This window comes from Pelodiscus sinensis, chromosome 30, assembly GCF_049634645.1.
Source record: "Pelodiscus sinensis isolate JC-2024 chromosome 30, ASM4963464v1, whole genome shotgun sequence".
NCBI lineage: Eukaryota > Metazoa > Chordata > Testudines > Trionychidae > Pelodiscus > Pelodiscus sinensis.
In genome coordinates, this window is record NC_134740.1 from 13,158,978 (window position 1) to 13,181,769 (window position 22,792).

A 22,792-nucleotide genomic window follows, 5' to 3' on the forward strand; every position below is an offset into this window, starting at 1 on the left:
CTTGGTGGCATTAGCACAGATCCCTAGTTGAGGGCATTTCACGAGACACATCTCAATGTCCCCCTTGTGAAATGGTGCTCATCCCGCGGATGGGCACTGCCTGGGGGAGGTGAGGCAGAAGCGATGAATCACCACAAAGCACGTGCATGCCCCTTTCTGGGAGGTGGGACTGACTTTCCGTTCTGTGGACGGTGCTCACCTGCAACCACGGAGTGGTTCCAGCTTGACGTGATGGACCCGTATTTCCCAGGGTTTGGCAACCAGGATCCAGGTTCATTGGCTCCGTTTCTTTCTCTCCTCCTTCTGGAGAATGTGGGTCTTCCCAGTGGAGAGATCTGTATCGACCCGAACGGAGGAGCAGCTGCGTTAGAACATGCTCTGCCTCCAACCTGTGGAAAGGGCAGAGCTCTCCGGGTATTTGAGCCCTTCTCCGTGCCAGGCTGCCTCGCCCTGCATACCCCGTCTGACCGAGCTGAGGCCGGGGAGTTAGCGCAATGTTTTCTGGGCAGACAGAATGAACTATTCTCCCGGCGCAACCAACCTCCCACTCCCAGAGGAAACACCTTCTGCTCCTCACTGTACGAGGCTATTGCTCCGCCTGGTTGAAACGTAACTCAGCACCCGCCGGGTGCATGGCCACACTGTGTCTTCGTAGGCATTTATCTATTTACACAAGAGGCCAAATGTGAGGTTAGGTATAAGAAGAAACTTTCCGGCTCCCAGGAGAGTTCACTTTTGAAACAGATTATCTAGGCAGGCTGCAGAATCTCTCTAGTTGGAGGATTTAAAGAATAGGTTGCAACAACAGCTCTTCGGGATGGTTTAGGGTCACTTAGTTCCACCTCAGAGCAGTTGGGGGTGGACTGGATGACCTCTGGAGGTCTCTTTTGTGCCTACATTTCTATCTTGACAAGAAGGAAAGTGGGTTTCCACTCTTTTTGTGTGTGGGCCGAGATTAAGGGAAGGAAAATATGAGTTTCGCCTTAGGTTCAGTTAGGGTATGTCTAGACTACAGGGTTTCGTTGACGGAAGTTTTGTCGACAGATACTGTCGACAAAGCTTCTGTTGACAAAGAGCGTCTAGACTACATCCAGTTCTGTCAACAAAGCAAGCCGCTTTGTCGACATAACAGTGTGGACGCAAAGGACAGTGTAGATGCAATAATGCCTTCTATCGACAGAACTGTTGATAAAAGGCGTTATTCCTCGTAGAATGAGGTTTACATACGTCGACAAAACTGCTGAGTTTTGTCGACGTTATGTCGACATAACTCAAAAGCAGTGTGGACGCAGGTATAGTTTTGTCGACAAAAGTCCACTTCTGTCGACAAAACGCTGTAGTCTAGACACACCCTTACAGAACAAAGTTGAAAAAAAAGGTGATTCCTTCCGCACTGGAAAGATATATTTTTAAAACAATTATGGTGTCCAGATACCTTCTGGGCCATATCAGTGGTGACTATAACTCTTCTTTCTTAAGCAACTGCTCTTAAGAAAAGGCTATTGTATAGAAACATAGGGTCATCGAGCCCTGGCTCCCGCATTTAGCCAAGTTGTCCTGTCTCTGTGTCTCGGTTTCATCTTCCTTCTCAAATGGTCGTCCCCCAAATAGAGTCGCTCACCAAAACGCTCCACGTTATGGCCATGTTTTAAGGTATTTTAATTGTAATCAAAACATTTCCTGAAACGGTGCTCAACTGTCTTCATTTGTTGGCCCGCTGCCCCTCCTCCACTCTTGGCTACATTCAGATATTTTGGATTTCCAAAATGGTTTCATCAGGTTTTTGGTCAGTTGCTGCGCAGCAGCTATTTGGCAAATTGCATAGAGATTTCGGATCACCGGAACATCTTTAAAGACGAGTCAATTTCAAACCCTGTGGAAAAGCTGGAGATCACTGGGGTGATCAAAGAATCATAGACTCCTAGGGTGGGAAGGGACCTAAGCGAGCCATCAAATCCAGCCGCTACCCATAGCAGGACCAACCCCAACTCAAACATCCCATCTAGGGCTTGGTCAAGCTGTGACTAAAAAACCTCTAGGGATGAAGATTTCACCCCCTCCCTAGGAATACATCCCAGGGCTTCTCCACCCACCTAGGGAAATAGTTTTTCCTACTGTACAATCTAGACCTCTCCCACTGCAACTTGAGACCATTGCTCCTTGTTCTGCCACCTGCCCCCACTGAGACCAGCCTCTCTCCATCCTCTTTGGAACATCTGCAGAAAGGTGAAGGCTGCTCTCACATCCCCCCTCACTCTTCTCTTCTGCAGACTAAACAAACCCAGATCCCTCAGCCTCTCCTCATCGGTCATGTGCTTCAGCTCCCTAATCATTCTGGTTGCCCTCTGCTGGACCCTCTCTAATGCGTCCGCATCCTTTCAATGGGGTGGGGGGACCAAGAACTGGACACAATACTCCAGATGTGGCCTCACCAGTGCGGAATAAAGGGGAATAATCACTTCTCTAGATCTACTGCCAATGCTCCTTCTAATTTACCCCAATGTGCCATTAGCCTTCTTGGCTACAAGGATGCCCTGTTGGCTCATTTCCAGCTTCTCAATCATGACTGGTGTGGAAAAAGTGAATAAGGAAAAGGTATTTACTTGTTCCCATAACATAAGAACTAGGGGTCACCCACTGAAATTCATAGGCAGCAGGTTTCAGACAAACAAAAGGAAGTATTTTCTTCACTCAGTGCAGTCAACCTGTGGAACTCCTTGCCAGAGGATGTGGTGAAGACCAGGACATTAAGAAGGTTGAAAAAAGAGCTAGATGAATTCTTGGATGACAGGGGAGGGATCCCGGGATGATTCCCTGTTCTGTTCGTTCCCTCTGGGGCACCTGGCATTGGCCACTGTGAGCAGACCGGACCCTGGACTGGATGGACCTTTGGTCTGACCCAGTCTGGCCATTCTTATGTTCTTTACCCAGCATCCTGCTCTTCCATCTCCCAGCCAAGATGCACGTCCCACAGGTACCCCACCATGTTCCTGGTGCCCATCCCCCATACTGCAGATACCCCTATCTTCCTGGTGCCCTTCACCCATTTCAAAGTTCTCTTGATGTTTCTGCTGCCCTCCTCCCCGAGGTACCCACCACCCATCCTCAATTCCTGAGGTTCCCCATGTTCCCACAGCCCATCCCTCATCTCACATGTATGCCTCACTTTCCTGCTGTCCATCCCCCATCCCCTAGGTACCCCCCATGTCCCCACTGCCCATTTGCAGTCCCGCAGAAACATGGCTGCTGCGAGCTTCCCTGGGTGGTGTCATCTTCCCCACCCCACGAATTACCACCGTCCCCAGAGCTGTGGTACCCCCCCACCAACCTGGGGCTGGAACTTCCATCCACCCCTCACACCTTCCAATCCCCCAACTCTGGGGCTGCCAGAATCCCCCTAGCTTTCCCCCCATGTTCTTCCCACCCCAGGACTATCTGTCCCTTCCCCCTTTGCTGGAGGGGGAGGTCCCTCCCCATCTTACTGGTTACATGGGGCTTGGAAGGGACTGGCTCACAGACCTGAGGCAGCATGACACAGAACTGGTGCAGGGCTTCGTAGGCAGCGTTCCAGACCCCCCAGGTCTGGAAACTGAGGCAGGAGAAGGAGACAAATTGGGGGCAGGGGCGGCACAGCTCACAGCAATCCCTTCATGTTACCCTGTCGCCAGTGGTCCAGCTGGCAAACTAGAGGAACATCTAAATTGTCCTACTGTGTGGAGCACCCTGTGCCTTAGGCTCCCACCTATGTATGCAGAGGGAACAGGAGATCTGAAAAGGGAACGTGGATCGTGAAAACTCAGCGTTTGGGGCCTGTCAGGTTGGGCAGCAGACGAGCAGCTTTTCATGCCTCTCGGAGATTCCAGATTTGGGGAGTTGGGCACCTAACAAGGCAGCGTGGTGCCCATCTCTCCATGTGACTGTGGCCTTATTTTGCCAAATAGAATGGGTTGACATGAAGAGAAGATAACAAAGATAACAGTCTCAAAAAACGGCTGTTCTTGCGCAAAAACGTGCAGAACGTCTACACTTCACGTGCGTTCTTGTGCAAGTAAATTTACAGCGCAGCGTCGGAAAACAGGGCTTCTTCCGGAAGAGTTATTCCTCTCCCCATGAGGAATAAGCCCTCTTGCGCAAGAGCTCTTCCACAAGAAGGCAGTGTAGACAGACAACATGAATTTCTTGCGCAAGAAACCCCTATGGCTAAAATGGCCATCAGAGCTTTCTTGTGCAAGAGAACGTCCACACTACCATGGACACTCTTGCGCAAAAGCACATGGCAGCGTGGACACGCTCTTGTAGAAGACCTTTTGCACAAGAACTCTTGCACAAAAAGCCTGCTGTGTAGACGTAGCCTAGGGGGGTAGTGCAGATGTACTAGAGAGGAAGAATTTTCCTTCAGGTTTGTCTGGAAATAGGTGATAGGAGAGGGATCATGTGAGCATTACCTGTTGTGTTCCCTCCCTCTGGGGCATCTGGTATTGGCCACTGTCGACAGACAGGACATTGGGCTGGATGAACCTTTGGACTGACCCAGTCTGACCGCTCTTACGTGAGGATACCCAATCTACTCACCCAATTTCTTTCCTATTGGCTGTGTCTAGACTGGCAAGTTTTTCTGGAAAATCAGCCACTTTTCCGGAAAAACTTGCCAGCTGTCTACACTGGCCCCTTGAATTTCCGGAAAAGCACTGACGATCTCATCTAAGATCGTCAGTGCTTTTCCGGAAATACTGTGCTGCTCCCGTTCGGGCAAAAGTCTTTTTCCGAAAGACTTTTGCGCAAAAGGGCCAGTGTAAACAGCACAGGACTGTTTTCGGCAAAAAAGCCCCGATCGCGAAAATGGCGATCGGGGCTTTTTTGCGGAAAAGCGCATCTAGATTGGCCACGGACGCTTTTCCACAAAAAGTGCTTTTGCGGAAAAGCATCCTGCCAATCTAGACGCGCTTTTCTGAAAATGCTTTTAACGGAAAACTTTTCCGTTAAAAGCATTTTCGGAAAATCATGCCAGTGTAGATGTAGCTATTGAGGTTAAGAGTTTGACTGTCTCGACAGTATCTCAACTTTTCAAAAACTCGTCTCTCTCCTCGATGCAAGGTGGTCCAACACATGATATCGCCTCCCCCGCCTCATCTTGGAATTTTCCCTTGGTGGCAATTGAAAATCCCCATCTGCAGAAATGTCCAGGGAGATTTCACTGTGCGGCATGAAGGATAAGTAATGCAAACACTGGGTGTGCTTTTACAGAAGGCAAGATGCATGGTGCCAAGAACATCACCAGCTCCAAAGGCACCTAAATGGTCAGCGCGTCATCCCTTTTGTGCTGGAAACAGAGAACAGGAAGGAATGGGGTTAGAAGATTGACGGGGGTCCTGAATCTTGCTCCTGAAAGGCTGAGTGAACGGGTCACATCACACCAGTCCAGCGAGCAATAGACCCATCACAGAGGTAAATTGATCTCCATTCTGCTTTTCATTTATGTCAGAATTACAGATGGACCAGACCGGGCAGCTGGTCTTCCATCACCTCTGTTCAGGGCTGGATTTTACCTTTGAGTTTATGTTCTGCCTCACTGGAATACTGAAAAATGTATGGAGAGAGGCAGAGAGAGAGAGAGAGAGAGAGAGAGAGAGAGAGAGAGTGAATTGTGGAAACCATAAAATCATAGAACAGTAGAACTGGAAGGGACCACGAGAGGTCATCGAGTCCAGTCCCAGGACAACGCGCCAGCTAGCCCATCCCTGCCAGGTGTCTGTCCAACCTGCTCTTCCATATCTCCAGCGATGGAGATTCCACAACCTCCCTAGGCAACTTATTCCAGTGTTTCACCACCCTGACGGGTAGGATGTTTTTCCTAATGTCCAACCTCAACCTCCCTTGCTGCAGTTTCAGCCCATCGCTTCTTGTCCTGTCCTCCGAGGCCAAGGAGAACAATTTTTCACCCATCATCTTTGTAACACCCTTTTAGATACCTGAAAACTGCTATCATGTCCTTTCTCAGTCTTCTCCTTTCCAAACTAAACAAGCCCAATTCTTTCAGTCTTCCCTCATTGCTCATGGTTTCTAGACCTTTCATCATTCTTGTTGCTCTTCCCTGGACCTTCTCCAGTTTCTCCACATCTGTCCTGAAATGTGATTCCCAGAACTGGACACAATACTCCAGCAGAGACCTAATCAGTGCAGAGTAGAGCAGAAGAATGACTTCTCGTGTCTTGCTCACAACACTCCTCTTCATGCCTCCCAGAAATGGTTGCTTTTTTTGCAACAGCATCACACTGTTGGCTCATGTTTAACTTGTCATCCACAGTGACCCCTAGACCCCTTTCTGCAGGACTCCTTCCTAGACAGTTGCTTCCCGTTCTGTGTGTGTGAAACGGATTGTTCCTTCCTAAGTGGAGCACTTTGCATTTGTCCTTATTAACCTTCATCCTATTGACCTCAGACGATTTATCCAGGTTGTCCAGCCCATAAGAAGCCCAAAGCCAATACACAATACATGTAATGCTCATTTCAAATATTTCATATGGGTGCGAAAGGGGACCAATTTATAATTTTTTTAATGGAAAATCCTTATTACGATACTATTTTTATCTATTGGCTACTTTACTGACTTTTTCTTGGTCTGCCTAGATAGCTGTTGTTAGGAGTATGTTCTGTAGAACAGGAAGCTTTGTGAGTTATCTGATAAGGGGCCAGCAGGTGTTGTTTAAAAATACACAACAGCATCAAGACCAGTAGATTGTCGTGGTCATGTATTGCAAATGGTTTCCACTGTGCATCTGTTTCCGCTAAGCCTGTCACAATTCGATAACCCTGTGTCTCCGGCTCAATATGCCATGCCAGTAATCTGCTTTCCATGTAGAATGGTATTTTATTCCCTCTGGTGTTAGATTTCTTCCCATCAATGGGTTGGATTACATTCCCAGCCTTGCTTCTGGCTGATGGAAAAATGTTAGAAATATGACATACATTTCTGTGAACATTGTCACAGCTACCATTGTGGTTCATCTGAGAATACCCCCTTAGGTTGCAGACACTGTGTAATTACCTTTCTTAGCTTCGGAAGGGGAGCTGTGTTAGTTTGTATCTGCCAAAACAGCTAGGAGCCCTGTGGCACCTTAGGGTATGTCTACACTAGCCCCCTAGTTGAACTAGGAAGGCTAATGAGGGCGACCGAAATTGCAAATGAAGCGAGGGATTTAAATATCCCACGCTTCATTAGCATGTTCCCGGGCAGTCGCCATTTTGGAAATTGACTAGCCCAGAAGAACTTCTCTACACGCGGCAGAGAAGGGTGATTCCAAAATAAACCCCTTACTTCGAATTAACAGTTAAACCTCATGGAATGAGGTAAGGTAAATGTGGAATGAGGTTTAACTGGTAATTCAAAGTAAGGGGTTGATTTCGGAATCGCCCTTCTCTGTGGGCAGTTCTTCTGGGCTAGTCAATTTCCAAAATGGTGACCGTCTGGGAACATGCTAATGAAGCACAGGATATTTCGGTCACCTTCATTAGCCTCCTAAGGGGCTAGTGTAGATGTACCCTTAGGGTATGTCTAGACTACAGGGTTTTGTCGACAGAAGTTTTGTTGACAGATACTGTCGACAAAGCTTCTGTCGACAAAGAGCGTCTAGACTACATCCAGTTCTGTCGAGAAAGCAAGCCGCTTTGTCGACATAACAGTGTGGACGCAAAGGACAGTGTAGATGCAATAATGCCTTCTATCGACAGAACTCTGTCGATAAAAGGCGTTATTCCTCATAGAATGAGGTTTACATACATCGACAAAACTGCTGAGTTTTGTCAACGTTATGTCGACATAACTCAAAGGCAGTGTGGACGCAGGTATAGTTTTGTCGACAAAAGTCCAGTTTTGTCGAAAAAACCCTGTAGTCTAGACACACCCTATGAGACTAACTGATTTATTAGGGCATCAGCTTTCATGGGTAAAACCCACTTCGTCAGATGAATGGGAGCGGAAGGTACAGAAGAAGGGATGTATATAAGGGAGAAGTTGCTTGAGTGAATGGCTAATCAACTCAAGGTGGAAGTGAGGCATTCCCGGCATTTGGCGTGGAGATCTGAATATCCAGAGCGGGGAAATTGCCTTTGTACTTCATTAACCAGTAGAGATCTGTATTCAATCCTAAATTGATAAGGTTGCATATGCAAATGAATTCTATTTCAGCTGTGTCCTTTTGGAACCATTTTCCAGGCGCAAACAAAGCCAGACCTTGCTTTCCATGACAATAAGAGGACGCTTATTCCATGATAATAAGAGCAATCCACATTTGGCGGCCCTAGCTCGTAGGGTTTAGTAGGAGCTCTTGAACAAACAGGCTCACAGACAGATGGATGGACAGATTGACAGACAGACGGCTGCACAGTCGCTCAAAAGCACAGTAGATGTTAACATTCTATTTTACCAATGCATTATTATTAACGTTATTTAGACACTAGTATATTTAATATTTCAAAAGACTGAGAAATCTAATCAAAATGCTTCCACCTTGACCTTACCTCGGTGAAATGTTTTGACATTAGCAAAAAAAGGATACATTTTATCGAAAGACAGAATGTTGACGTTTCCAAGTCCAAAATTTGCAGAATCTTTGTTCCCTGAGAATTTTTGAAATTACATTTTTTTTTCACCCAGGTTCTAACCATTTTGCAACGTTAGAATTACCCACAGAATGGAAAATCCATTTTCCAATGGGATCTATTGCATGATGACTGTCTATTTTTTATTTTCCCCTCCAGGTTTTCTTGGATTTTACACCCCATGGCAAATGCAGGTATGGGAAATCAAACATTCGTCAAAGAATTCATCCTCCTGGGATTTGGGGATCTGCCAGAACTCCAGTTGTTTCTCTTCCTCCTATTTCTAGTCATCTATCTTGCTACAATGTCCGGGAACATCCTCATCATGTTTCTAGTTGTGGTTGATCGGCACCTCCACACCCCCATGTACTTCTTCCTGGTGAATTTATCCTGCTTGGAGATCTGCTACAGCTCCGCCATCCTGCCCCGGCTGCTGGCCAGTCTCCTGACGGGGGACAGGACCATCTCCGTTAGCGGTTGCATCTCCCAATTTTATTTCTTTGGTTCCCTGGCAGCTGCCGAAAGTTATCTCCTGGCCGCGATGTCCTATGACCGGTACTTAGCCATCTGTAACCCCCTGAATTACACAGCATTGATGAACACCAAATGTTGCCTTCAGCTATCGGCTGGTTCTTGGATAAGTGCTTTTTTGGCCAATTGCGTCGTGATCTTTTTGGCATCCCAATTAACTTTTTGCGACTCCAACGAAATTCCCCATTTCTTTTGTGATTTCTCCCCCATCATGAACCTCTCCTGCAGTGACACCTCCCTTGTTGAACTCGTGACCTTGGTCATGGCCTTTATATTCACACCGACACCGTGTCTATTAACCTTGGCCTCCTACATCTTCATCATCACCACCATCTTGAGAATCCCATCCACCAGGGGAAAGCAGAAGGCCTTCTCCACCTGTTCCTCCCACCTCATGGTGATTGTAATTTTCTATGGGACCATCATCATTGTCTACATGCTCCCGGACACCAGCACGTTGCGAGACCTGAACAAAGTGTTCTCGGTCTTCTACACCGTCCTGACTCCTCTGGTCAACCCGCTCATCTACACCCTGAGAAACCAAGAAGTACACAACGCACTGAGGAGATGGGCGGCCAATAAGCGGAGAGCTTTTGGGAAGAACTAGGAGAGTGTGTTCTCATGCCATACGTTTCAGCTAGAATAGGGGTAAACTGGCATGCCTGCGTGAGCGAGAACAGCATATTCTGGATCCTGTCAGGCTGGCTATGGGGATTTCCTTGGACAAAATGGTGACACTCCGAAGTCACCGACCGCTACAACTAAATGAACATCCAGTAGCTGAGGTCCTACCCTGGCGTTCTCATCTTGGTTTTCCTCAAAGCTCAGTGCGAGTGCTGGTTTAGTTTCTCTAAGGTGGATTTTTAAATGTATTTAGGTGCAGCTAGGTCCCCTGTCTAGGGCAGTGAACCTAAGCACTCTGAGCACCTTTAGAAGTGTAAATTTAGAGGTTAGGAAACACAGAGTCTACTCGTAATCAGCCAATAATAATACCAAAATAAACGGTACCTGTCTTCTATAATAACCCGGGCACTGCAAGTTTCAATGGCAGGTCTCAGAGAGAGCAGCTGATTAACTTCATTAGCTCAGAGCACCTGAGTTCACCCCTCTCCTTCCCCTTAGCCTCACCGTGCCTCAGTTTCTTTCCTGCAAAGCAACAGCACAACTCTATGCTCTGTGGGGCTTGTGCAGATAAATACATAAAAACATAAGAACAGCCAGACTGGGTCAGACCAAAAGTCCATCCAGCCCAGTGTCCTGTCTGCCCACAGTGTCCAATACCAGGTTCCCCCAGAGGTAGTGAACAGAACAGGGAACCATCCAGTCACCCCGTCCCTGTTGCCCATTCCCAGCCTGTGACAAAGGCTACAAACACCATTCCTACCCATCCTAGCTAATAGTCATTGTTGGACCTTTCCTCCATGAATGTATCCAGTTCTTTTTTGAACCCTGTTAAAGTCCAGGTTTTCACAACATCCCCCAGCAAGGAGTTCCACAGGTTGATTGTGCGCTGCCTGTAGAAAAACTTCCCTTTGTTTGTTTTAAATCTGCTGCCTGTTCATTTCATTTGGCGGCCTAGTGCTTGTGCTATGGGAACAAGTAAATAACTGTTTCTTATTCACTTTTTCCACAGTCGCCATGATTTTATGGACCTCTCTCCTATCCTCCCTTAGTCTCCTCTTTCTAAGGTGAGGTCAGCCAATGTACCTGAGCTGCGACAGACATTGCTCTGCTGTCTATACACTGCTCTTCTAGGGCCCTCTGCTGAACCCACAGCTCCTGGGATCACACCCCCTTCACAGCTTTGGTTGAATGGAGCAAGTGGAGGCGCTGAAACAGAAGCCCGCGTCTCCCCAGCTGGGGGAGAGGCCGGAGATCTGGGCCCTGCTCGGAGAAGTTGGCAAGCACAGGGCTGATGCTGCAGATACCCTCAGGCCTCAGCGGCACGAGTCCCAGGGCACGAACCCATGCCGGTGGGGCGGTAAAAGAGCCCCCCGTTAGGCGGCAGCTCGGTACCGCCCGCTGCCCGCAGAGACCGGGGACACAGCGAGCCCTGTTCAGGCACGACGGGCGGAGATGTTCCGGTGGAATCATCGTGAGCGCAGCGTGTGTCCCGGGCCAGCGTCACGCTTCCATCCTGACTGAGATCGGCCCCGCGCCCCGCCGCCGCCACGGCATCGGACGAAAGAGCTACACGCCCACAGGCACTGCCGCCCTCCCTGTTCACACAGCGCTGACAGTGCTCCTGGGACCTGGCCCTCCGCTAGCCCAACACACACACACACACACACGCACACACTCATATGCACACTCACACATGCACATTCATACACACGCGTGCTGGCACATACACACGTGTGCACAATCGTACACATCCGCATAACCACGCACATGCACACATGTAGAACCAGACATGCACACACACACACATACATATAAACACATGCTCACACATTCACACACACATGCACACATGCACACACATGTAGAAACATGCACACACACATACACACAAACATGCACACACGCACACAAACATACACGTGTACATGCACGCACATACACATACATACACTTATACACAAACACACACACTCACATGCACACGGACACACACACAGACATACACATGTACATGCACACACACACATACACATGTACATGCACACACATACACATACATACACTCATACACGAACACATGCACACGGACACACACACGAACACACACACACGGACACACACGGACACATGCATACCCCCCTCATGTACACACACACGTGCAAGCTGATCACCCCCAACTGGGTAAGACACTGACAACCCTGGCGTCCTGCCCAAGGTGTCTGGTTGTGGGTTTCCAGCCCTCAACCGGCTCTCAGGCCTCTCCGCTCCCTTCCTGCCCTTCCCTTGGACCCTGCCTGGCCTGGGGCAGGTAGACGGTGACTGAGGCAGAAACTGAGAAAACAGAAACAAATGGGAATTGTGTCTCCAAATCCCACAAGCAGTGGGCACAGGCCGTCCTCTGGCAGGGACTGGGTGTCGTTCCATTGGGGCGGAGGGGTAAGACGCCGGCTGGTGCCAACAGGCTCCTAGGGTGATGTTATATCTATCACTTAAGCTTCCCCGTGCCTCAGTTTCCCCCGCCGTAAAACAGGGATCATCACACCTGTCTTCCTCACAAGGACATTATGACATTAAAGGCTGGTCATGGCTGAGAACTCCTCAGATATGGCCCGGATGAAACCGATGTAAATACCTACACCACATACATGGCGAGGGCCTTGGATGTTGCAAAGACGCCATTATGTGCCTCAGTTTCCCCCTCCCATTTTGCATGGGGAATATCTCCTCTCCTCATCTCACATGAATGACAGGAGGAAACATTTACCGTGGACTGTGGTGGGCTCAAACTCCACCCCACTGAGACGCATTTAGCCCCCTAGACAGACGCCATCCTCCCGAATAACGGGGCCAACCTCGCCAGTTTCAAAGACCAAGCTCCCATTGGTCTCACAGTTCACCCGATTGTGTTCCTGGCTGATCAATGCACGGTGACGAGGTAGATCCCTGGGTGCCCTTGGGGCACTGTGATCCATTGGATAGTCCATGCCCTCGCATGGCGAATCAGCTGTTCTGGCTCAACCGTTTCCAACTCAGAAATGAAGCCCGGAAGAGACCACTGGGATCATGTCTTCTGAGTTCCGGCACATGGCGACTGACCCCACCCACCTACCCCCAGCCTCTGGATGAGTTATTGAAAATCTCACTGGATTCCCAGTTGTGTTCGCTCCCTCTGGCGTTGGCCACTGTGGGCAGACAGGACTCTGTGCTGGATGGACCTTTGATTTGACCCAGTATAGCCGATCTTGTGTTCTTAGCTGCTATCCATTATGGCTGAACCCCAAGAAGGAACTGGAACCAGCGGACTGGAGGAGTTCAAAAGAGGACCTCTCTTTGGGGGAACCAGACCCCCGGGCGGTCTCTGAACAAGCCGAGCTCGCTGTAGCACGGCAGGGCTTTGGCCGAGATAGGTGCGCGGCTGCAAATCGGAAGAGGGGACAATTCTTGCAGCCGATGGGTTGGGGAACCTCACATCGATTTCCTTCCATCAGGGTGCATGGGCAGCCAGGACGGTCTGGCCGCTCTTCTGTTCTTCTGTTTTGTTTCTCACCCCTTTTGTGTGTAAAAGACAGAACTATGTAGCACGTTAAAGACTAACAAGATGGTTTATTAGCCCACGAAAGCTCATCACCTAATAAACCCTCTTGTTAGTATTTGAAGTGCTACATAGTCCTGTCTTTTGCTTTAGCTAGACCAGACTAACACGGCTGCATCTCTATCCCTTTTGTGTATATTTGTCGTGTTTTGTTATTATAGGCCGTGGGGTCAGACTTTATCAACAGCCGTGACAGCTCTAGTCAAGTGCTACTAACTTAGTTGTGTTGTCCCAAAAGATGCAGATTCAAACAGAGACTGAATTTTAAGGCCATTGAAAAGTCTGTCAAATCAAGCCTTTGATTTCCTTTCAGAAAACTTGTCCCAGCTAAACACCCATTATTCCAGATTGGCATTTGTTTTCTTTTCTTTTTTGTGTGTCTTTAATAAAAGCTAAAAAGGATGCTTTGGGTGTGTTTGCCACGGTAATCAGTAAGTTTGGCTCTTGGTGTACATCACAGGTGTACATCACAGGACCTAACCAGATCAGCCATACTGTCACTGGTTCATTCTCCTGCACATCTACTAACGTAATATACGCCATCATGTGCAAACAATGCCCCTCTGCTATATACATCGGCCAAACTGGACAGTCCCTACGTAAAAGAATCAATGGACACAAATCAGATGTTAGGAATGGCAACATACAAAAATCTGTAGGGGAACACTTCAATCTCCCTGGACACACAATTGCAGATCTTATGGTAGCCATCCTGCAGCAAAAAAACTTCAGGACCAGACTTCAAAGGGAAACAGCTGAGCTACAGTTCATCTGCAAGTTTGACACAATCAACTCAGGATTAAACCAAGACTGTGAATGGCTTGCTAACTACAAAAGCAGCTTCTGCTCTCTTGGAATTCACACCTCCAGATCAGCCACTAGAAGTGTGCCTCATCCTCCCTGATTGGATCCACCTCGTCATCTCCAGCCCGATCCTGGCCTGCATATTTATACCTGCCTCTGGAAATTTCCACTACATGCATCTGACGAAGTGGGTCTTTGCCCACGAAAGCTTATGCTCCTACACTTCCGTTAGTCTATAAGGTGCCACGGGACCCCTCACTGCTTTTGCTAGTTCTATCACTTTCTTAAGGTTGGACAATGCCTAGGTGACGTTTTCAAGAAAGATGGGGAGATATTGGGGAAGGTCTAGAGAAGAGCAACAAAAATGATTAAAGTTCTAGAGAACATGAGCTATGAGGGAAGGTTGAAAGAACTGGGCTTGTTTAATTTGGAAAGGAGAAGACGGAGAGGGGAGATGATAGCGGTTTTCAAGTATCTAAAAGGGTGTCACAAAGAGGAGGGGAAAAATTGTTCCCTTTGGCCTCTGAGGACAGGACAAGAAGCAATGGGCTTAGACTGCAGCAAGGGAGGTTGAGGTTGGACATTAGGAAAAACTTTCTACCTGTCAGGGTGGTGAAACATGGGAATAAATTGCCCCGGGAGGTTGAGGAATCTCCATCTCTGGCGATATTTAAGAGCAGATTAGACAGACGCCTGTCAGGGATGGTCTAGATAGTGCTTGGTCCTGCCGTGAGGGCAGGGGACTGGATTCGATGACCTCTCGAGGTCCCTTCCAGTTGTAGTGTTCTTTGATTTCTATACTCTTTAGGCCCACACATTCTGTCTAGTTTACTAGAACAGGAAGTTCTTCAGATCAAGGGAGCAGGTGAAGAACACCTCTCATTTCTTGTACTGCCCGTGTCTGCATCCTGGGAACATGGGCATTTCCATTCCCAAAAGATGCAGATTCAAACAGAGACCAAATTTTAAGGCCATTGAAAAGTCTGTCAAATAAAGGCTTAGGTTAGATGGGCCGTCTCAGCTAGAACCTTCATTGTGGCAGTGAGATGGAACAGATGTTGGGAGGAAAACGAGAACCCGACAGTACACAGTACCCGCTGATGTTGGCTCCAGATCCCTTACCCCTCCAGACCCCATGGGGCCCCCAAAGTGCAGCCAAGAATGCTCTCCTGATTGGTTTCAAATGATGTACATTTAATTGTAAACAAAGCAGGTATAACAAGATGGCTAATGAAGTGGAACTTTGGGATCCCACCTTCTGCAACAGGTGACTGTTACACGACTACACAAAACGGTTTCCTAGGCATGTGTGTGACATGCTACATTTTTCTTGTACTATACTGTTATTGGTTTATTGTTATTGGCCCCTGATGACAGGTCAAGAAGCAATGGGCTTAAACTGCAGCAAGGGAGGTTGAGGTTGGACATTAGGAAAACTTCCTACCTGTCAGGGTGGTTAAACACTGGAATAAATTGCCCAGGGAGGTTGTGGAATCTCCATCACTGGAGATATTTAAAAGGAAATTAGACAGACACCTGTCACGGATGATCTAAACAGTGCTGGGTCCTGCCAAGAGGGCAGAGAACTGGACTCGATGACCTCACGAGGTCCCTTCCAGTTCTAGCGTTCTATGATTTTATGATTTGAAATAGCATGTCTACACTGCAGGGAAGCCGCAAAATTAGTCCAAAGATGGCTTCCCTGATGTAAACGTGCTATCTCGATTTAGAGCCCCAGAAGGTATAACTTAGAATGGCCCTGCTGAGGAGCTATTTCGAAATAGCAGCAGAGGAATGTCTACACAGCCTCTATTCTGAAAAAACGACTTCAGAAGAGGCGTTATTCTTCGTAGAATGAGGTTGACAGAAGTCAGAATACGCCGTCTGTTATTTCGAAATTATCTCGAAATCACGGCATGGTAGTGTAGACACTTGCCTAGTTATTTCGGAATAGCAGCCGTTATTCCGAAATAACTTTGCTGTGTAGACGCAACCGTAAGGTGCCATTGGCTACATGCTTTGCCGCATAGGACTATCCTATTTTTATGCAGTTTTGTGGCTGACGTCACGAATATCATGATGTCTGTGAATTTCAATGTAGTAATAGCAGAATAACTCGCCCTAGGCAAAATATTTGCATTCTAAATAGCTGTTTGGGAAGAGCTTGTTCACGATAATGAGTCATAGAATCAGAGAACCATAGAGCTGGAAGAGACCTCAGAAGGTCATCAAGCCCAGTCCCCTGCTCTAGGCAGGACCAATCACAACTAAACCAACCCGGCCAGGGCTTTGTCAAGCCGAGACTTAAACACCTCTAGGGATGGAGACTCCACTACTTCCCTAGGGAACCCATCCCAGTGCTTCACCACCCGCCTAGTGAAATAGGTTTTCCTAATATCCAACCTGGACCTCTCCCACCACATCTTGAGACCATTGCTCCTTGTTCTGCCATCTGTCACCACTGAGAACAGCCTCTCTCCATCCTCTTTGGAACCCCCTACAGGAAGTTGAAGGCTGCTCTCAAATCCCCCCTCACTCTTCGCTTCTGCATACTTAACAGACCCAAATCCCTCAGCCGCTCCTCATAGGTCATATGCTCCAGCCCCCTAATCATTTTGGTTGCCCTCCGCTGGACCCTCTCCAATGCGTCCACATCCTTTCTGTAGTGGGGGGCCCAGAACTGGACACAATACTCCAGATGCGGCCTCACCAAAGCTGAATAAAGGGGAATAATGACATCTCTGGATCTGCTGGCAATGCTCCTCTTAATGCAACCTAATATGCCATTAGCCTTCTTGGCTACAAGGGCGCCCTGTTGACTCATCTCCAGCTTCTCATCCACTGTAACCCCCAGGTCGTTTTCTGCAGAACTGCTACTTAGCTGGTTGGTCCCCAGCTTGTAACTATGCTTGGGATTCTTCCGTCCCAAGTGCAGGACTCTACACTTGTCCTTGTTGAGTCATTAGGGAAAACAATAGACCTTCGGAGGACGTCATCTCCCAGTTAGTGAGCCTTCCTGGGGACACTCCAGAGAGCCTGTAATTAATGGTTGCTAGGACACCCCAAGGGCAGGTGACCAGGCCCCGTGTCCCCAGACTCCATCTTGAGATGTCCGTAGTTTTCAACAAACTGGTCTGGAAGCCAAGCTTTGAGACAAAGGGTTCCCGCCCTGTGGCAAAGCTATATAAGGCAGGAGGTGATATCATTGGTTCTTCTTCATGCCCCACACTAGGCAACAGAGAATGAGCTAGGGGAATGCAGCATGTGCCTTGAGACACGGACAATCGGCTGCTGTCACCAGTCAGAGCGAGAAACGGCACGTTCATTGTGAGTCCAACAACCACTGTGCTAAGCGTCGTGTGCCTCTTTATTTATTGCGAAGGAATCGGCTTCGAGCTGTGGCCCATCCAGGATCATCGCTTGACATCTACCTTGTGCAGTTCACACACTTGTTGGTATTGCAGCCGACACCAGTTTGCCATGAAGTGAAGTGTTTGTGAGAAAAACACTCCCAGGTTGGTTAGCCCAAGGGTGCATGTTCCTCCCCACATTGAGGGAGAGGGGAATTGTGTACCAGATCCACACTGCTTGGGGTGTTGACCAGGGCAGCGTGGTGGAGATCTGGGGTCCGAGGCTGGTGAGCTGGTGGGTATCTTCACTGTAGCGTCTCTATTGTTGGCTCATGCAGAGACTGGACAAAGAACCTGCATGTAATTGCGGCTGGGTGTGCAAATGCTGGTGGAAGTGTAGGATCAGGACTGGGTTTGCCGTTTCCTACAGCAGCACAGTGTGAGAGGGAGCCCAGGCTGGCGGGTCGGAGGGTTGAGTGCCCCTGGTCCAGGTAGCACCCGTGGGCATCACAGATGGGTTAGAACAAAACTGGTTATGTTCAAAGGTCCATCTAGCCCAGTGTCCTGACTCCCAATAGTGGCCAATGTCACAAGCCCCAGCGGGAGGGAACAGAACAGGGAATAAGAACATAAGAACGGCCATACTGGGTCAGACCAAAGGTCCATCTAGCCCAGTATCCTGTCTGCCAACAGTGGCCAGCACCAGGTGCCCCAGAGAGGGTGGACCGAAGACAATGATCAAGCGATTTGTCTCCTGCCATCTCTCTCCAGCCTCTGACAAACAGAGGCCAAAGACACCATTTTATCCCCTGGCTAATAGCCTTTTATGAACCTTACCTCCATGAAATTAACTAGCTTCTCTTTAAACTCTATTATAGTCCTAGCCTTCACAGCCTCCTCTGGCAAGGAGTTCCACAGATTGACTACACGCTGTCTGCAGAAGAACTTTCGCTTATTAGTTTTAAACATCAAGTGATTCCTCCCCTGTCACCCATTCCCAGCCTGACAAACTGAGGCTGAGGACACCATTCCTACCCACCCTGGGTAATAGCCATTCATGGAGCTGTCCTCCATGAATTGATCTAGTTTATAGTTTCATCATGTGTATTTTATTTTTCACCGCAAGTCACTTTTTCTTTCCCTCCATGTGATGATTATTGCTGGGTAACAGTTTCGAAACAAAAATAGTATCCTCTCTCTCTCTCTCTCTCTCAGCGCATTGTCAATCTGTGGAACTCCTTGCCTAAGGAGGTTGTGAAGGCTAGGATTATAACAGGGTTTAAAAGAGAACTAGATACATTCATGGAGGTTAAGTCCATCAATGACTATTACCCAGGATGGGTAAGGAATGGTGTCCCCAGCCTCTGTTTGTCAGAGGGGGGAGATGGATGGCAGGAGAGAGATCGCTTGATCAGTACCTGTTCGATTCCCTCCCTCTGGGACACCTGGCATTAGCCACTGTGAGCAGACAAGGTACTGGGCTGTTCTTACGTTATGTTCCCTCTCTCTCTCTCTGTATTTTCATTTCATTCTGTCTATATCTCTTCCTTTCTTCTCCGGTTTCTCATTTTTCTCCCGGCACATTCTACCCTGTAGATAGTCACGTCTCTCTTATTTCTCTCGATGGGTTTCCGTTTTCATTTTGCTTACATTTCTTTATAAGTGGCTGGATTCTGAGCTCAGGTTCTGACCTTTGATTTCCATTGTAAATCCACATGCAGCTGTTACAATTTACACGGGTGTACCTGAGAGCGGGTTGTAGCCCCCCCGCTTGTGTTTAGTTTGTGTGTGTGTCTTTGTCACCTTCTCAGCTGCATCTGTCACATGCTGCAAATTTTAGTTTCGACATGGTCAAATAGACGACCGCTAGATAAACCTTCAGGTAATTTTCACCTCTTTGGACTTTTGGTTTGTGACTTAAGAACATAAGAACGTAAGAATCATAGAATCATAGTGTTGGGTGACACCTCGGAAGTTATCAAGTCCAGCCCCCTGCCCAAGGCAGGACCAATCCCAACTCAACCATCCCAGCCAGATCTCTGTCAAGCCAGGACGTAAACACCTCTAAGGATTGAACAGCCAGACTGGGTCAGACCAACGGCCCATCCAGCCCAGTTTCCTGTCTGACAACAGTGGCCAAGGCCAGATGCCCCAGAAGGAGGAAACACAACAGGGAATCCTCACATGATCCCTCTCCTCTCACCCACATCCAGACAAACAGAGGCTAGGGACACCATTCCTACCCATCCTGGCTAACAGCCATAAACCTCCATGAATCTATCTAGCTCTTTTTTGGACCCTGTTAAAGTCCTAGCCTTCCCCACATCCTCTGGCAAGGAGTTCCACAGGTTGACGGTGTGCTGAGTGAAGAAAAACTTCCTTTGGTTTGTTTTGAACCTGTCTATTCATTTCATTGGGTGACCCCCTAGATCTTATAGTGTGGGAATACGTGAATAACTTTTCCTTATTCACTGTTTCCATGCCAGGCTTATGGGGGATGTGTACACTGCATCTGGAAAGTGAATTTCCTTTTTCTGGTTCACCAATGCACAGTAATTTTGATTGTGTTCTTGTGTTAAAAATACCAGTGTAACCTCTACAGCACAGAGTAGCTGCCCAGGACCAATCCCATCTGAGACCCCAGGTATGTGCACAGTTAGTTCTTTCACGCCACTGCCTGTCCTGCTGTGTTCACACTGATATTTTTATTCTGCTAGCTTGATCCAAATGAACCTACATCTCTACCAGAGCTGGGAATTACACCTCCCGGCTGCAGGATAGATACGCCCCTGGCTGAACTCCAAATATTTTTCCTTTCCAATCTCTTGATTTCTGTTACGTCTTCCAGATTAGTTGATATGACTATTGTACGCTAAAGACTTTTCCAAATGCCAGCCTGATTGTCTTTATTTCAATGTCAGGTGAGTTTAAGGTAGGTAGAGGGGACATTTCTGTGACAAAATAGGGTTCCATGCTCTTGGGTCACCTGTATTTGGGACTTTCTCTGTGTATTGACAACGTCATTTCTATAGGGGAGTGGCGCATTTCTAAGGTGTTGCCTAGTCCAACTTTTTGCCAGTGTAACCGACAGCACAAACTGATTCAGAGGAGGAACCAAGTTAGTGTGTAACTGGAAAAAACGTAAAAAACAGCGAATAGTCTAGCAGCACCTTAAAGACTACCAACACATGTAGATGGGATCATGAGCTTTTGTGGGTACAACTCACTTCTTCACATGACTGGAGCATTCAAAGTCCAGATCCAATAATAAATAAGGGTATGTCTACACTAGCCCCCTAGTTCGAACTAGGGAGGCTAATGAGGGTGACCAAAATTGCAAATGAAACGCTGGATTTAAATATCCCGCGCTTCATTAGCATGTTCCCAGCGGTCGCCATTTTGGAAATTGACTAGCCCAGAAGAACTGCCCGCGTCTACACGTGGCAGTGAAATGGGAGTTCGAAGTAAAGCCCTTAATTCAAATTAGATGTTAAACCTCATTCCAAGAGGAATACCCCCTAATTCGAATTAGGGCTTTACTTCGAACTCCCGTTTCACTGCGGCATGTAGACGCGGGCAGTTCTTCTGGGGTAGTCAATTTCCAAAATGGCGACCGCTAATGAAGCACGGGATATTTAAATCCCATGCTTCATTAGCAATTTTGGTCACCCTCATTAGCCTCCCTAATTTGAACTAGGGGGCTAGTGTAGACATACCCGAAGGGAAGACGGAGATGGGGAAGAGGAGAAAAAATAGTGAATTGGATTGTTCAAGTTACATGAGGCTGATAAGAACAATTGGCACCTTCTCTAAGTAAACATTGCTAGGTTGGTTGGTTATGTCATTAGGATGTGGAAAGTACCCAGCCAATGTCTTTACTCATTTCTCCCTGATAGGAATCAAACTTGTAACTGAAGTTCAGTTCCAACCCTTCCCTGTGTATTTGGTTTGCCGAATTGGCCTGAAACAACACGGTGAGTTGGAGATCCATTTATGAGTGCAGGTTCAAGTGTTCTCCAACAGGTTTCTGTGTGTTGCCCTTTCGGCTGCCTGATTTGTGTCCATTCATTCTTTCCCGTAGAGACTGTCCAGTTTGGCCAAACTGAGGGCATGTACCAAATATTTAACTCTTTTGTCTTTCTAGATAGACAGCATGGAGAAAGCAGAAGGAAGAAACCGAACACCCATTGCCGAATTCATCCTCTTAGGATTCGGGAATGGCCCTGAACTGCAGGCCCTTCTCTTCCTGCTGTTTCTAGCCATCTACCTAGTGACCGTGATCGGGAACCTCCTCATCGTTGCTCTAGTGGTGGCTGATCGTCATCTTCACATCCCCATGTACTATTTACTGGGCAACTTGTCTTCCTTGGAGACCTGCTACACCTCGGCCATTCTGCCCCGACTGCTGGCCAGTCTCCTGTCTGGGGACAGAACCATTTCTTTTAAAGGCTGCATCATGCAGTTGTATTTCTTCGGTGTCATGTCAGCTACAGAATGTCTGCTGCTCACCTCCATGTCCTACGACCGGTATCTAGCGATCTGCCAGCCCCTCCGCTACGCTGCGCTGATGAACGGCCGCGTGTGTGGCCAGCTGGTGGCCGGGTCCTGGCTGAGTAGCTGTCTGGGCTGTGCCATTGTACATATTTTCTTGTTCCAATTAACGTTCTGCGATTCCAAGGAAATCGACCATTTCTTCTGTGACTTTTCCCCCGTGATAAATCTGTCCTGTGACGACACACGGATTCTGCAACTGGTGACATTTGTTATCTCTGCCATAGGGACGCTTGTGCCCTGTCTCCTGACCCTGGCGTCCTACGTGTGTATCATCACCACCATCCTGAGGATCCCGTCCAGCTCTGGGAGGAAAAAGGCCTTTTCCACCTGCTCCTCCCACCTCATTGTGGTGACTATTTTCTACGGAACCCTTACTACGATCTATGTGGTTCCAACAACCAACAGCCCCAACCTGCTAAACAAACTATTCTCCGTCTTCTACACAGTCCTGGTGCCCATGATCAACCCTGTTATCTACAGCCTGAGAAACAAGGAGGTCAATGAGTCTCTGAGAAAAGCTTTTCTGAAACTGGCTGCTTTCACACACAGGCACAGAATATGAAAGGACAAATTTTATCACATAATAAAATAGAGATGAACGGATATATCGTGTTAGAAAAGGCCTACTTGAATCCTGGGGAACAGAGGAAAACCTACCTACCTACCTACCTACCTACCTACCTTCCTTCCTACCTATCTACCTATCTATTACTCTATATAGGCTATGTCTACACTGGCA

At 47.9% G+C, this 22,792-nt stretch overlaps 2 protein-coding genes across 2 annotated transcripts; both read left to right on the top strand.

The window, feature by feature from the left end:
* The first annotated feature begins 8,794 nt into the window (after positions 1-8,794).
* On the top strand, positions 8,795-9,736 carry LOC102457843 (olfactory receptor 6F1-like). The gene has a single exon (XM_006114051.2). The coding sequence runs from the start codon at positions 8,795-8,797 to the stop codon at positions 9,734-9,736; it is 942 nt and encodes a 313-aa protein (XP_006114113.2).
* Positions 9,737-21,652: 11,916 nt separating this feature from the next.
* LOC102457587 (olfactory receptor 5AP2-like) lies at positions 21,653-22,615 on the top strand. Its single transcript, XM_006114050.2, has one exon. The coding sequence runs from the start codon at positions 21,653-21,655 to the stop codon at positions 22,613-22,615; it is 963 nt and encodes a 320-aa protein (XP_006114112.2).
* The last annotated feature ends 177 nt before the right edge of the window (positions 22,616-22,792 follow it).

Excerpts from the sequence above, each read along its gene's own strand:
- LOC102457587 (XM_006114050.2), top strand. The coding sequence starts at position 21,653 with ATGGAGAAAGCAGAAGGAAGAAACCGAACACCCATTGCCGAATTCATC.
- LOC102457843 (XM_006114051.2), top strand. The coding sequence starts at position 8,795 with ATGGGAAATCAAACATTCGTCAAAGAATTCATCCTCCTGGGATTTGGG.